At 45.9% G+C, this 16,934-nt stretch overlaps 1 protein-coding gene across 2 annotated transcripts in view; it reads right to left on the reverse strand.

Annotated features, from left to right (window-relative positions):
* The window catches only part of LOC147441683 (tRNase Z TRZ1-like), a 135,927-nt gene extending 121,864 nt beyond the window's left edge, over positions 1-14,063 (reverse strand). The window contains exon 1 of one of the 2 annotated variants that reach the window (XM_086483239.1): positions 13,759-14,063. In XM_086483239.1, the coding sequence (XP_086339365.1) occupies positions 13,759-14,028 (270 nt within the window). In that variant the 5' untranslated portion in view covers positions 14,029-14,063. Of the gene's footprint in view, positions 1-13,674 lie in introns of both variants that reach the window. The other variant, XM_086483238.1, reaches the window with a different exon arrangement.
* Between the last annotated feature and the right edge of the window lie 2,871 nt (positions 14,064-16,934).

Below are 16,934 nucleotides of genomic sequence, written 5' to 3' on the forward strand. Positions count from 1 at the left end.
GTGATGACGACGACGACTTGATGGCTGAAATCTGTGATCTTCTAATCGCTGAATTCGGGGTTGTCTTGGTGACTGAAAATGATTGTTTTACTGTTGTCTTAAGGGCTGAAAATGGTGGACTTGTCGGGGGTCATGCTGATGGCAAAAACGTTGAGGAATTGTACCTGTCAAACTGCGTTTTAGGGCTGGTTTGTACCTGCTGAAAACGCTGCAAGGGCTGTGGTATCCATGCTGAGAAAACGCTACAAAGACGCTGAAGGGGCAGCAGTAATAGCGTTAGTAAATTACTGAAAAACGCTGAGGTTGCAAAGTCAAAAACGCTATTGGCTGGGGCTGCTGCTGATGGTTAAAAACGCCAGGAAGAGAACTTGATGGCGATGACTGCAATGAGGGAAAAACGCCAAAGGGAAGGAGTGGATGGCGAGGCTAAGTGCTGGAAAATGCCCGCGAAGATGGAGGTCCAAAAACGCTCGGGGTGCTTTGGGGGGGGGTGGTACTGCTGAGAAGTTGCCTGTTGAGCGGGAAGCTCCTGTTGCCTCTTCTGCCAGAAAGTGCTAACTTGGGTTTGCTTATATATTAACTTAGCAAAATTTCCCTACCTACTTTTGTTGGAAAGTCACTTAAAAATAATAACTGAAAATAACCAAAAATAGGAAAATAGGCTAAATGCATTGGAAAATTCCCCTGACTGAATCTGATGGATTCTAAAGGGAAAACTGATGATCATGCTGTGTGCAACCGGAGGATATGCATCTATGCTAAGTGACTGGGCATGCACGGTCTACGAATAGACTCACAAAAGTGCCAGATCACTGCTTATCTAAACTTGATTGGACTAACTGAACCCTGTTGTGGTGTAGCTTGTCCACGGACACATAGGGTTGGGATGTGTCACGTGACAATTTGGATGATAAAGACAAGCATAATGATTTGCATGATCAAGATGTGATTTCTCACGAGCATGATGATTTGCATGATCAAGATGTGATTTCTCACAAGCATGATGAGTTGCATGAAGATGATGTGATTGTTTACACGGATGATGTGTTAGTGGATGCTTTTTCTAGCGAACCTAACCTCGTTGTAGATTGGATCAATCACGAAGAACCGATCTTGGCTTTCGAGTCGAGGTCCAAAGAACCCCCACAGGACAATTCGATCATTCAGGAAGAAGAGATCTTGGCTCTCGAGCCTCGGTCCAAAGACCCCTCACAGGAAGTATTATGTGTTCGCATGATTGATACGCACGCATTGTACGAGTGTTTCATTCGTGATCGTTTCCTGTATTTTAGTCAGCATCTTATGTGGTCCCTTTTCCTAGGCATGACATATTGTACGTCGAGCACGTTTCACTCATGAATGAGCACAGTTGTATGCGGATTGTCCATGAAAAGCTGAAAAGTATGTATGTAAGGAAGTCACATACCATGTCTCTTCCTTAGCATGACACATTCATAGAACGAGCACATGAAAGTATGAGCACCAAGCATGTGCATTTCCGTTGTGAATTGCCACTTTAGATCAGCAAGACAAGACAAGATTCGATCTCATTGTTTGCATATGTTTGATGAACGGTTTGTCACTCCGTCTCTATGTTCATCTACATTCCATACACAGTCTTTAGAGAAGACAAGATTTTTTCCATTCACTTTACATGTAATGGGTATGTTCATGGTTTTGTGTTGGAAATGGTTTCAGGAATTTTTAGCCATGGAGATTCTTGAAGACGAAAGAAGCAGGTCTCTAGACGAAGTTGAAGCATCGAAGGAGCCACAAAAGACTTTGTGTCGCTTTCAACGCGGCCCAAAGAAGCAAGCATTGCAGACCTTTATGAAGTTCAAGTACCGAACGACCCACACATCAGAGTGGGCCGGCGAAGAGTCCCTTCCAGGATTCCGGATGCTATTGGCGATCTCCCTTGACGCCATACAGTTCGGTACCAGTACCTCACTTTGAAAAGGAGGAGATGTCACGTGACACATCCCAACCCTATGTGTCCGTGGACAAGCTACACCACAGCAGGGTTCAGTCAGTCCAGTCAAGTTTAGATTAGAAGTGATCTGGCACTTTTGTGAGTCTATTCGTAGACCATGCATGCCCAGTCACTTAGTGTAGATGCATATCCTCTGGTTGCACACAGTATGATCATAAGCATTCCCATTGAAATTCATCAGAATCCCTCATGGGAATTTTCTAGTGCATTTAGCCTATTTTACTTATTTTTGACATTTTTCACTTATTATTTTTTAATGACTTTTGTTGGAAAGTAGGTAGGGCAAATTTAGTAAGTTTGTATATAAGTAAACCTAGACTAGCACTAATTGGCAGAAGAGGCAACAGGAGCCAAGCTCAACAGGCAACTTCTCAAGCAAGACCTTGGCGGTTTTCCCCTCCAAGCAAAGACATCATCGCCTAGCTTCATCCCTAGCGTTTTCAGCATTTGCATCATCGCCGGCAAGTCCCAGTCCTTGGCGTTTTTGCATCAACAGATCTTCACCGCAAGAAAGCCCAATACCTAGCGTTTCCAAATGGCAGCCCTAGCGTTTTGCAAACCAGATCACCTCCTTTCCTGGCTGGTGTCTTTCAGCAGTAAGGCCTCGTCGAACCAGTGTTTTCAGCCATCTATAGCAACGATTTTCAGCCCTTAAGAACCTCAGTTTTCAGCCCTAAAACCTGCAGATTTTCAGCGACAAGATCATCAGAAAGAAACCCCAAAACCAGCGTTTTTGGATTGTAGCAAATTCCAGCCCATAGCGTTTTTGGACAGCAGTAGAAAGATTGCAGATTTCAGCCCTTAGGTCGACTTCATCATCCCCGTCGTCATCGTCAACATAGCCTAGACTTGCATCAGTCTCATGCATCACCATTGTACCAGATTGTGCAATCATAGGTAGACCACTCTCGCCGACGAGAGTGGGGCCTTCGGAGGAGGGTTTTACATCGTCTCTAGTGTCGTATCTCTCTTCTCTCTCTATCTCTCAATCTCATACACTTGCACGCACAGTGTCCATTCACTTTGTTTGTGATCATAGCATTCTCTCATTAAGAACAGAAGGCTCTCCCTTCCATAAGAACAAAAGGAACCTTGAGCACAGTTCGGAGCACTCATCTTGAGCAAAGCGCAAACATTCATTCCGCTGCACCTAACATTAAAACAAATAGCATCCATTTCAAACAAAGTTCAAACAATACTTTCTCAAACAATGTTTAAAAGTATCTAACTAGAAAACAACTAGAGAGGTCATTCAGGGTTTTGTTCGGACAATCGAACTTTGAGGACAACGGGCTTGCCCTTCTGCATCACGGTGATGGTTCGGTTCCGAACCTGGAGAGTTGCATCATTCTTGTCGTGCCAAGGCATGCCCAAGAGAACGTCGCAATTGCCCAACTTCATAATGTGGAAATCGGCTTTTCCATGATAATCTTGTATAGTGACTGGAAGTGCACCAATGAGCGGTACCACTTTCAGAGTTTGCCCCGTGGCTAGCTCAGCTTCAATTTCTCCACCCTCTGCATCATAATCAAAGTGCATCTGCTTCAAGAATTCTGGATGGATAAAGTTCTCCATAGCTCCGGGGTCAAAGAAAATAAGGGCTTTCAAGCTGTTGACTTTTCCATAAGCTCTCCATAATTCATTAAAACTCTCGAGGTGTATATCATAAATATCGGGTACTAGTCCAATAGCAGATCTAGCCTTCTTGGCCGGAGGTGGCCGCGGGGATCTGTCTGTCGTGGGAGCAGAAGGTTGCACTGAGGACGTCGAGGCTCGCTCAGGACATGTATTGAACGTATGCCCTGTTTGGAAACATTCGAAGCATCGACCTTCTTGTAACAAGGCGTCTCGTCAAACGAGGCCGTTGGGGTTGGTTTTCACGGGATTCCCGAGAATTTGTTCATTGTTGTCGAGAGTTCTGGTTAGTGGCCGGAGGTTCTTCTGTGGTAAACTCCAACTTTCCTTTCATGAGCTTGTAGCCGACCGCAGCATGGTCCATAAGCTCTTGCATGGTAGAGACTTGCTTGGAGAGACAATATTCTTGCAATGGTGATGATAGTCCAATGGTGTAGCGCTCGCACTGGTCCTCCGAGGGAATGAACTTAAAGAACACCGGAAGGTACACGTCGAGAAACCTTTGGTTATAGTCGTCCATGGTTTCGGTGGCAAGCATTTTCAAGTTGCCCCGCTCTGCCAAAATCCGGACTTCAAACATCGAGGTCATGTAACTACGTGCAAAAACTGTCTTGAAAGCTTGCCAAGTCCTTGGAGCATGCGGTTGTGTCGCGATTGAACTCCACTTTTGCATAGCATTATCTTTAAGAAATCCCGCTGCTCAAGAAATCTTGGATTCTTCTTATCCCCAAAGCATAGATGTTGTCGAATTGTTGTAGGAACTGCAATGCTTTCTTGCGATCTTTCACCCCGGAAAAAGTGAAAAATTTGACTGTCGTGCCACCATCTTTGAAATCTTTGGGTTGGTTAGGCGCATGTCCCGAGTATGGATAATAAGGGTATCCATATGGGCTCCAAACATTGTAGCCTGGTGGCGGTGGCGGTGGCGGCGGTGGTGGAGGTGGGGGCAATGGAGGCCGCAAAGGCGGTTGCACTGGATCAGGGTCGGATGGCTGCACCATATTCATGAAGACTCCCCCGATCGGAACAGATGATTGAGAAGGTTGTCGGTTGGAAGCTCTCGTACTTTCTGGTGTCGGAGGAGGAGGTACCACCTGGGGCATCAGAGGGGGTAACATGTAGTTCAAAAATTGTTGAAAACTTTGCAGCATCTGAAAATTTTGCTGAGGATGCCGCTAAAGAATGTCGTGAAGCTCGTTGAGCAAAAACTACAAATATTCTGTTGAATCCATGAATTCCAAGTATTGGGTTCTTGATTGGCTTATGCCCTGTAAGACACTGCGGTGAAGACGGGAGCGCGCCCGATGCGCGATGAAGTAAGGGTGGGAGTGGCTAATAAGTCCGGGTTGAAGCACGAAGATACCTCAAATAAAATTCCAATAGCTTTGTCTGCTCGTCCGGGTTGGAGCGCGAAAATACCTCAAATAAAATTCCAATAGCTTTGTCTGCTCTTTTGTAGGACCGGTATGCTTTCAGAAAAGCACACGCCTGATGCTCTGATACCACTGTCATAAGACGGGCACCACGTGCCAATAGAACAAAACAAAACGAACTGAAACAGACTTTTAGCACTTCAATAACAACTGAATTGAGAGAGAGAGAGAGAGACGACACGCGACACGGAGTGGCGGAATTCCACCCCAGAGAGAATTGGTCCCAAACCTTGGTGCCCCCTTCGGTATTTCTTTATATTGCATCAACACAGTACAAGCCGGTACTCGAGACTCTGTACCTTCTCCAAGAAGCATGCCAAAGAATGAGCCCTAACCTCATATTTGAAAGCCATTGGCCTAAAAAGCAATTAAAGTGAAAAGCCTTCAAACTTAAAAGCATCTGGTCCAAAAGCAAAGCCAAAAAGCTGGCAAAAATTAGGGTTAGGGTTTCTACTCTTGGGCAACCACGTCATCTGTAAGTTGGCTCCATTTTTTAGGCTTTGACACGGCACCAGTTTGTTACATTCCGCCTGCTAACTTCTCTCTTGGCTTTTTCCTGTATCTTCCCAGAGTCATCCTCCTTTACAGAGAAAGAGAGGAGACCATGCTCTGATACCATTGTCACAAACGAAAACGCATAGCAATATAAAATATAGTTGGATAAATAGGATTTATCACTTATTACTGAAGCCAAATAATAGAGAGAAAGAGAGAGAGAGAGAGAGAGAGAGAGATCGACACACTACTAGGGACCACAAGACGGGCTGGTCCCCCCCCCCTAACAGTATCTTTATTACTGAGGAGAAGTCTATACAAGCACTTGAACCGAACGTATTACCACGCTCATTTTAGAATAAGACTTGATGGTTTCTGGAAGCCTCAGCTTCCGATTCCTAGGGCAAAACCCTATTCCATGGAACTTCCGTTCCTTATTCCAATTCCTCGAGAATCAAGGTTCTCACCTCTGGATCTCACCTTCCAGACTCAGGGCATGGCATCCCTGCAACTCTCTTTCCAGAGTCCTCTTCTTGCAGAACAACTCTGCTTTCCCGGACACAAAGTCCTTACTTGGGAATTCCGACTTCCGGATCACAACTTGACGGGGAGACTACCTCTCTCTCATCCGTGGATCTACTTTCCAAACTCGGGTACGAAACCCTTGGGCTGATCTGGCTCTAAGTCCTCAGAGCGCTCTCTCCTGCACAGGCTCATGCCTCCCTCTGCTCCTACTTCCTCACTAAGAGGAAGTACACCTGCAAACAAATACTTAGAGATCATAACATGAAAATCGTTACCTTCAAAGTCTCGACGCTCGAAACGCAACTCGGTTCTTGAAAAGCAATTCCCTAGAAGAGATCTCTACATAGTAAATCCTCTCTTTCAATCCTACACACAAAAGAGGTGTGTTCTCGGGTTCCTTCTCCTAAATCAGCCCCGTCTACAATGTTTATGGGCTGAAAACAGAGAAAAACAGCAGCGTGTCGCGATGGAAACACGCTCCATAGGCACTTCTTCGCGAGGGAATCCGCGCACTTGGTCTTGGCGTAATCTGATACACTCGGGGCAGCCATGGGCATCATGGACAACGTCTTCTTTGCGGCTGAAATCTACAGCAGCATCTCCTCCTTGCGGAAACTGTTCTTTTCCTCTGGGAGAGGGCGTGTGATGCTTTATAGCTCCTTGGCCACAGCAAAGATAGCAGAGCACTGCTGCCCGCGAAGAGATCGTGGCAAGTTTTTTTTTTTTTCATATATAAAAAATTCATGTTGTTCTGCCACGGAGAGAGAGAGAGAGAGAGAGAGAGAGAGAGAGAGAGAGAGAGAGAGAGAGAGAGAGAGAGAGAGAACACTGGCTGATCTGTTGCCTTATTTATCAGATGGCTGCCCACTTAGTAAGTGGGCCGCCGGTGTATTTGAAAATAGTCTGAATCTGCCAAAAAACTCAATAAAACCTTATAAGTTAAAAGCAATGCTTTCACAGCACTTCCCAAGCGTCCCTGGATGCAATCACATGCACAGTTGCAATTCAGACATAGACTTCCTTGCGGGCAAGCATCTGCTTTCCCGAAAAGCAATCCCGCTTTCTTAGAAAGCATCTGTTTTTCCTCAAAGTTTCCTATGAACCCATCTTCATTCAAGTGCTTGCTTTTCCTTGTGCACAATTCTAACACAGTTCGGAATTTCTGCTTGAATATGGATATCCCCTTTCCGATGCACCCGTCGCCCACCTTGTGATGCATCAGGAATACCCATCACCTAGTCCTCCTACCAAACTTACGGTACAATCTCCTTCGTGATGCTCTATGTCACCCATCCTATGACACATCAGAGATGTCCGTCCCCGGATGGCTTCTTCCCGATGCTCCTTGTCACCCATCCGATGTGACGCATCAAAAGTACCCGTTCCTGGTGGCCTTACAGATATTCCCTTTCACAGTGCTCCCGTCATTACTCTGAATGACGCACTAGGAATACTCTGTACTCGGATGTCTCCAATGAGGAAAACCCTCTCACTTAAGATTCCAATAAGTCATTTAGAATTATTTTTCCTTGGTATTCCAAGCAAGAAAACCCTCTCACTTATAAATCCAACAATTCATTTAGAATTATTTTTCTGTCAGATAAAGTGTAACAAACTGCTGACGTGTCAAAGCCTAAAGAATGGAGCCAACTTACAGATATGGCCGAGGGGCCTAAACCCTAAGAAGAACAAGTAACAGAAGAAGTCCTACCAACTTATGGGACCCCGTTCGATGGGGCCCCAAGTGACATAAAGGATGAAAATAAAGCAAGATCCCGACACACGCAAAAACTAATGACGTGGCAGATTTCCGAAAATTGTGCTGGCATGATGACATGGCAGGCTATACGGATTTCCGCGTTTTGCGCTGGCGTGGCAGGCTGTACGGATTTCCGTAAATTACACTGGCAGCTTTTGGCATTGGTTTTGGACCAGAAGCTTTTGAGTTTTAAAGGCTTTATACTGTAACTGCTTTTCAAGCCAAGGGCCTTTAAATATGAGGCTAGGGCTCATTCTCTGGCATGCTTCCTGGAGAAGGTGCAGAGTCTAGAGTACCGGCTTGTACTGTGTTGATGCAATATAAAGAAATACCGAAAGGGGTGCCAAGGTTTGGGGCCAATACTCTCTGGGGTGGAATTCTGTCACTCCGTGTCGCATGTTCTCTCTCTTTCTCTCAATTCAGTTGTTATTTGAAGTGCTTAAAGTTGCTCAGTCTGTTCTTTTCTATTGGCACGTGGTGCCCGTCTTGTGACAGTGGTATCAAAGCATCAGGCGTGTGCTTTTCTGAAAGCATACCGGTTCTACAAAAGAGCAGACAGAGCTATTGGAATTTTATTGGAGGTATCTTCGCCCTCCAACACGGGCTTATTAGCCACTCCCACCCTTACTTCATCGTGCATCGAGCGCGCTCCCGTCTACACCGCTCATGTCTTACAGGGCATAAGCCATTAAGATCACTTGCAAAGAAGGATCCGATATTTGTTTCGAGTCACTGTTTTTCTCAAAAGCAGTGCCATGCAGATGTTGATGTCTATAGCTACCAAGCCGCACACTCCAAGTACTTGGCGAGCTTTCAAGAAAAAAAATTATCCGAAGTTATATGGTTTCTGACATCTTCCTTCGGAGTGCAACTTCTGGCAGAGTGGGGTATCCTGAAATGCTTGCCATGGAACCCTAGCAGATTATAACTTGAAATTTCTCGGCATCTCTCAGTAGATATCTCTTCACGAGCAGATGACCTTGGAGGTTCAGTGTGATTGCTATCTCTTGGGACTACCATCGCCGCCAAAGAAACACTGTCTGTCCAAGAGCTGATGGACCATGTTGTGCTCGGCTACGGCCTCATGGAAGGAACCTAACCCTAATTTTTGGTGTAGGTTCCAGGATGGGAAGTCGGTCGACTTTTCGAACTCGACTGATGTCGAGAGTGCTTTTTAAGTTTGAGTTCTGTTTGATCTTGTTTGGTGATCCTGTTTGGAATTTGTTTGAAATGGATGGTATCTGTCTTGAACCTGTTTTGATGCCGATTTGAATTGTTTGACTCTGGTTTGATACTGGTTTCAATGATTGGTGATTTTACTCCCGGGTGGAGAAGTGAGAAATATTGTTTTGGTATTGTTTGAACCTCGGAACAACGCAGGCCGATGCCTGGGGAGCATTTCGTTGTATGTTTGAAAACCTTCAAATGACGCAGGCTGATGCCTGGGGAGCGTTTCGTTGTATGTTTGAAAACCTTCAAACGACGCAGGCCAATGCCTGGGGAGCGTTTGATTGTATGCTTGAACCTCCAAGCGAGGCAAACTGCGATCTGGGGAGCATTTGATTGTACAATCCTCTAAGCTCATGGCCCGAACCTTTTTAGGTTATTTGCGAGTGACGAGGTAGTCGTTGAGTAGCTTCATACCGCAGACCGTTTGTCTCAGAGGAGTGCTCAGAGGCGCTGTTTGTTGTGTCTTATAACATGCATATGTAAGCATTTGTGTTGCATTGTGATGTGCCAATTATTGAATTTTCCTAATTGGATGAGATTGCCTGGGTATGTAATTTTAGTGCATCAAGGCACCCGTGGAAGATCAGTATTGTCTGGGTGTGATGGCTAATTTTACTACGTCGGAATATCAAGAGTTCCGATCTAGACAAAAGGAGAAGCTAACTTCTTGATCAAAACAGCCGAAAGGAGAAGCTAACTCCTTGATCAAAAGAGCAGAAAGGAGAAGCTAACTCCTTAATAAAAAGAGCAAATTGATTGTCCCTCGGAATGTCCCTCGAAATGACCCTCGAAAATTTTTGAGCTAACTTGAATTGTTTTGCAAATATGTTGTAATCGCGGACAATTACCCTCTTTCAAGAAGGGGAGATGTAACAAACTGCTGACGTGTCAAAGCCTAAAGAATGGAGCCAACTTACAGATGTGGCCGAGGGGCCTAAACCCTAGAAGAACAAGTAACAAAAGAAGTCCTACCAACTTATGGGGACCCCATTCGATGGGGCCCCAAGTGACATAAAGGAAGAAAATAAAGTAGGATCCAAACACACGCAAAAACTGATGTTGTGGCAGATTTCCGAAAATTGCACTAGCATGATGACATGGCAGGCTATACGGATTTCCGCGTTTTGGCTGGCTAGTGACATGGCAGGCTGTACGGATTTCCGTAAATTACGCTGGCAGCTTTTGGCATTGCTTTTTGGACAAGAAGTTTTTTAGTTTTAAAGGCTTTTTACTGTAACTGCTTTTCAAGCCAAGGGCCTTTAAATATGAGTCTAGGGCTCATTCTCTGGCATGCTTCCTGGAGAAGGTGCAGAGTCTGGAGTACCGGCTTGTACTGTGTTGATGCAATATAAAGAAATACCGAAAGGGGAGCCAAGGTTTGGGGCCAATACTCTCTGGGGTGGAATTCCGCCACTCCGTGTCGCGTGTTCTCTTTCTCTCTCAGTTCAGTTGTTATTTGAAGTGCTTAAAGTTGCTCAGTCTGTTCTTTTCTATTGGCACGTGGTGCCCGTCTTGTGACATAAAGCCAATTTAGCAACAAGGAAGCTTGAATAGTAAGAGGCCAGCCATGCGTGCCGAGGGTGATGTCGCCTCCGACAGAGACAAGGTCGTCCCAGAGTTCTCGCATGCGGCGGGTCAACCCATCGAGTGAGTTGAAATCCTTGAACTGGAGATTGTACAACTTTCTTTCAAGTGTGATCTGTCTGGCAAACGAGGTCTCCTCAAACTGGTCACGAATCCGTCTCCACAATGGATGTGCATGCTCCTCTTTGGAAACTTCCTTTGTGATGCGGTCCGAGAGGTTCATCATAAGGAAAGGTGAAGACTCGCATGTCCCGATCCACCCACTAGTCGATCTGGGCTTGAGTGGCGGTGGGAAGGGAAAGCTGAGTAGCCGAATGGGTGAAATCATTCAACCATTCCCAGAGCCGATGGTAGGCAATGATTGTGCGAACTCATGTCATCCACACAGAATAGTTGTGTAAATCCAACTTCTTCTCCTCAGCAAACAAGGTGAGGGCATAATTGCTGGATGTTGCGTTGGCAGATGCCGACGTAGTCGCAGAAGTGGAAGTGGCCGTAGTCGTCGAAGACGTGGTGGCCTCCTTCTAGAACTATTGTTGTTGTTCCTTCTGCTTCAGGGTCGACATATCGCATGCTCAAAGAGTAGTCCCAGAGGTAGATCGACAAGATCGCAAGTCGCCGACGAAGGTACCGTCTTCAATGCTGTAGCAGTCCAAAATAACTGCTCAAACAACCACCGGATGGTGTCCTGACGAGCAAGGGAGTGATCAATCGCACAAAGGGTAAAAATTCCATAGTCACAAGGGAGTCCCGTCCCCACTTGCCGTCCCGCCCTCTTTTTTACCCTAAAAATCCATTTGAGCCCCGTTCCCCATCCCTTGACGTGTCCCTTGTGACTATGAAAAATTCAACGTGCTGTTCGCCCTAAAAAACGCTGCAAAGGGTGCTGAAAACGCTGCTATAATAGAGATTTCAGCGTGCCTGTAAGCCACCGATCAGTACGGGAGCGTCACAGAGTGTCAAAAGAGGGGGTTCTCGCACTTCTCAGCCGTCGAGGGGGCTGAAAACAGAGAAAAAACAGCAAGTAATAAGTACCAAAATGGTGCCAATTGGGTGTAGATACCTGTCCAAGGTGTAGATCTACAAGTGCCAGGCGGTAGCAGGGTCTCCCATACAAGTCTTGGTTGCTCCCGGTCGTACGAGAGGCTTAGCGTTTGCTGAAAACGCAGCAACCTTAGAAAACACAACAAGTGCACAAAAACGCAGCAAGATCTGAAAACGCAAATCTGTGCCAGAAAAATGCAGGCTGGTCTGATGCCGATTTGGTGTTTTTTGCTGCAGGAGGGGAGTGTCAGAGAGGGAGGTTGCAGATCAAGACCACAATGCAAAAATGCTGGCTGGTCCAAAAAATGCTAGGCTGAAATTGCAGTTCTTCGCAACGGAGGGGCTCAAAACTGCTAGCGTTAGCCTTCTAGAAAAAAATCGATGCAAATTCTTCAAAGCTTGGCGACTGATACCATGTGAGAGTGAGCAACGAAGAGGGTGTGAGCCACGCGCGCCGAAAACGTTGGAGAGAGAGAGAGAGAGAGAGAGAGAGAGAGAGAGAGAGAGAGAGAACGAACACAACTGCTCTGCAAATGATGCTCTCAATACACAATCCGAATGACTACAACACCCTAAGCATTCTATTATGGAATCTTAGGTTGAGGTAGGGCAAAATGTGTAACTGGTGCAAAAAACATAAAAGCCCAAAAATTGCTAAAAATGTGAGCACCCAGCCAAGCTCAGAAAATGACCGGCCTAACACGTGCTAAAGTGTCCGCCCATGCAATCTACATGATGTGCGATGGGTGACCAACCCAGGACAATCACTAGCCGTACAAAATGGCAAAGCAACGGTGGTGTAACTCTAACAAGCCTACCTTACCTATTACCTTCCAAGTTTCTACTACCCAGATATCTCATCTCCCTCTCGCGAGAGCCTCCACCCAATGATAAGCCCCAACAACCAATGCTCCTTCCCAGCCTGTGTTTGACCTTACCCCACCCCCTTCTTGTTGCCTTTACACCAATTCAAAGACAAGAGAAGCTCCACCAACTTAGAAACAGGAGGACGGGGAACGGACCCCTAGGGCCAGGGGACGAGAGGGACTTGGACTCATCAAATACGGACGAGCATCCCCACTTCATCAGCCATCAAAAGAGGACAGCAAGGGACGCCTGAGAGACAGCTCTGAGGGATTTAAAAATGGTTTTAAAAAGATCAATTTTGACGGACAATGGCCCTCTTTTTTTGGAGGGTTTAGCCTTTAGGGCCATTAGCCATAGTGCATTGTCTTGCCTACTTGAAGTGAGGCCTGTGGCTCTTCCAAGAGGCTAAAGCCTATGCCACAAGCTCAAGCCTCAAGATCATATAATATATGTCATGACGCATAGCAACCTTGCAAGTTGCTCAATGCTCCCTTGCTTCCTCTCTAATCTCTTAATGATCCCTCTCTAATCTCTCTATCCACCATAGTCCAATTCAAACTTATCTACTTAGTAATATCCATAATCCACCCTCTCTTTATCTTCGTGTCTCTTCCTACACCAATTGAGTCTCCCTTGCCGATCTTACCTCTACCACTTTCCATTGACGTCAGTCATGTCTTCATATTAATTTGGTGTAGTTCTATGCTCAAAGTGTTGTTTCCTCTATGAAACATGCGCGTGGTTCAAAAAAAATGTTTTATTTCTTATCATTCCTAGCACTGATCCCGTTCCCTAACTTTTGTCCTCCCCTTCCTTGTCCCATGCTACTATGTCCACCAGACCTTTACCAAATCTATCTAACTCCACTGGATCCAATTAGACAAATGAAACTTATAATTCTGATACCAAGAGAAGCTACATCCTTGACTAAATGCACTTCCTGGATCCCGCTCCCCTCAGACCGCTAGTTAAAGCATTCAAGAGATATCCACCGCCATACACATTGCTTCATAGAGAACTGACGTGCATAGAGAGACGATGTTATCTTACAGGTCGTTAACAAAACCTCTCTCTCTCTCTCTCTCTCTCTCTCTCTCTCTCTCTCTTACAATATGATCCATGTGAGCGTGAGAAATGAAAAGGAAATCCTGAGCAATGGCACGCTGTGGGCATCGGCCGATGTCAAATGCAACCTTAAGCTTGGGTACGATGATACACGTCTCATGCCCGCCGATGGAGATGCCCTCAAACCTGTAGTCTTCGATATCTATGGGCGCTGGAGCTTTCATGGATTGTTCAGCGTGCTGTTCTTCTTTGTTGCCTTCGCCCATGACTGGTGCCGGAGAACAGCTCGCGCGAAAGGAACGCTGCTGGTGGCGATTTTGAAAAGGAATAAGAGACCGTGATGAGCGAAGCTTGCTTGCTATCTCGATGGGACGAAGGCTAAAAACACTCACAGTCATGATATGAAGTCTGCACCCTATGTCAGCCCACAGGACAAAGGCCTAGAAAAAAACCGGGGTCCAATGTATTTTAACCGGTTGAAATCCTAAAGTTTTAGTGTAATTACCGGCAAAAGCTTCAAATTTTGACCTAAAAATCGGGAGATTTCAAGTTCTCCCTTACTTTCTTCGGTTAGGAAAAATGTATTTTTCTAGCCCTGTGTAACGATAACAGAACCGGGAGAATTTCAAACTTTCTTTGGTTAGGAAAATGTACTTTTCTAGCCCTGTGTAACATAACAGTAAGCCTACAAAAACCTTTGGCTCTTGGGAGTATCTATACTAATATCAAGCGGGGAGGGATTCAGGCCCCCCCCCCCTTCCACGTGGCTTCAGCTGATGCCTCCGGTTGGAGGTCCGCCGGATGGTAATTTGGTTTTTATGGTCGCTTTGGAGTTGACAGTCGAAGCGGCCCCATTCACGTCGCGCGCGAGTAGCTTGAATGAAGGAGGTACCAGCGCCGGAAGAGAAAGAGGGGGAGAGAGTCAGCGCTGGAAGAGAAAGAGGGAAAGAAAGTCCATTGCCTGCGAGAGAGAGAGAGAGAGAGAGAGAGAGAGAGAGAGAGAGAGAGAGAGAGAGACTGCTACAGCAGCCACCTGTGAGAGCGGGTGAAAGAGAGAGAGACAAGTGCAAGAGCGGGAGAGAGAGAGAGAGAGAGAGAGAGAGAGAGCAGACCCGGCAGCTAAGAGAACAACTGTGAGAGCGGGAGAGAGAGAGAGAGAGAGAGAAGCAGACACGGCTGCGAGTTGACGAACACCTGCGGGCTCTTCTCTCCAATCTACGGGCTCCTCGACTGCTGCTGCTGATTCTACGGGCTTTGTCGACTGCTGCTCACAGGCTCAGGTACATTCTTCTCGCAGTTGTTCAAGTTGCTCCTGACCTGCACCCTCCTCTGTCAACCCAACCTCCCCCACCCTCGCTATCGTCAACCCGCAGCCGCTGACATTCTTCTCGCAGTTGTTCAAGTTGCTCCTGACCTGCACCCTCCTCTGTCAACCCAACCTCCCCCACCCTCGCTGTCGTCAACCCGCAGCCGCTGACAAAGCTCATTGCATGCTGTGTAGTCGCCCGCTGCATGCTATGTAGTCGATGCATGCTGTGTCGTCAAAACCGGCTGCCCTCTAACTTGCACTCCAAACCCGCCCACCCCTGACTTGCACTCGCGCGACCTCTTCTTCGCACTGTCGCCACCTCGCTGCGCCCGCGCTGTCGTCAACCAGCAACCGCTCACCCCCCCTGTCGCCACCTCGCCGCACCCGCGTTGTCGCCACCTCGCTGCACCCGCGCTGTCATCAACCAGCAGCCGCTGACCCCCCTGCCCCACCCTCGCTGCACCGTCGCTGCACCCTCTCCATCTGCTGTGCAGTCGCCCGCCGTGCGTGAGCTGCAGACGAGCCGTTGCGCGCGCGCGCGAGAGAGAGAGAGAGAGAGAGAGAGAGAGAGAGAGAGAGAGAGAGAGAGAGAGAGAGAGAGAGAGAGAGAGAGAGAGAGAGAGAGAGAGAGGAAACAATTAAAAGTGAAATGGGGGGGGAGAGAGAGAGAGAGAGAGAGAGGAAAGAAAGTCAAAAATGACCTGTGGGACCAAACTGGCAGAGAGAGAGAGAGAAAGGAAATGATATATTTATCCTAGGTTTTTGTGTGTGTGTGTGTGTGTTTAAGTATGAAAAATCCCCTCATAATTGAACCATATTTAGACAATTGTATTAAATAATATATTAAATAACAATATGTCATAAATCATTTCATATACACCAATACAACTTTTTGTATCTAATGGATAATACAATCATTTAGATCAAAAATTTGATCTTTGATTATTACAATATAATATCTTAGTGTTGTATCTTAGGTGCCCATCCTTTGGGATGAGATTCCACTACATCAACATGTAGAAGGATCCAACGGGTACATTAGCTGGTAAATTGGATGATCTTCCATTACTGCTGCAGTTTCTGTTGTAATCCCAAGGAAAGAATCTCTTACCTGCCACCATCCAAGAAACACAAGCCTGTCAGAACTAGCATTACTTGGGAAGACAGGTGTCAACGACTCCCTCCCCTTGTTATTGGTGTCAAAAATTACAACACAAACTACCACCATAACAAAGATCTAATATCAAGTTTGAGCCATTTATATATGCTAATGTTTACATCTTTTAATTCTAGAAAAAATTGGACAGCATCTCCTTTGTAAATTGGATCAATTTTCAAAAGTCCAGTCTACTACCATCTCTTCCGAGACCCCCACTTGAGGATTAAGGCTCTTGTAATTCGAACAAACTTCAAAGTAAAACATTTGTGTTAAAAATTATGTACTTATCCAAGAGCATCAAAAAGTACTTTGTAATTGTGAAGTCACCACTATATACTTACCTTCACCAGAAGTGATTTCCTGCATACAAAGATAGAAGTACATGTCTTTAAGGCCATTTTGCTAGGTGGATGTTTTAAGTTGGACAGCATATTATTTACATACAAATAGTATTTCAAAATTTCCGGTCATTACCACTTCCTCGAAGATCTTTACCAGAGGCACAAGTATATTTATGCTAATGATAGTCATTCCCCATCCATACATTTATTATTACTTTTGCCAAGTTCCGAGAGCAAGCAAATATCTCTGTGATAAAAAAACCAATCCCTAAAATTGATTAACTCCAAGTCGAAAGGGTAATTTAGACCAATCAGGTCACCCCATTTCCGTATTGCAACTCTGAGTGCCAAACCCCAGACATAATCCGATACATACACTTTAGTGTCGACTTCCAGTAACCAAATGACTAATGTAGTTAGCAATCTAGGTAGATATCAGGGCCAATGGATCCCCAACTCCAGTCCATCAACTTAGGCAAACTCACATTAGTGAAT

Source organism: Adiantum capillus-veneris, chromosome 15 (genome assembly GCF_014529385.1).
Source record: "Adiantum capillus-veneris isolate H3 chromosome 15, ASM1452938v2, whole genome shotgun sequence".
Taxonomy (NCBI): Eukaryota; Viridiplantae; Streptophyta; class Polypodiopsida; order Polypodiales; family Pteridaceae; genus Adiantum; species Adiantum capillus-veneris.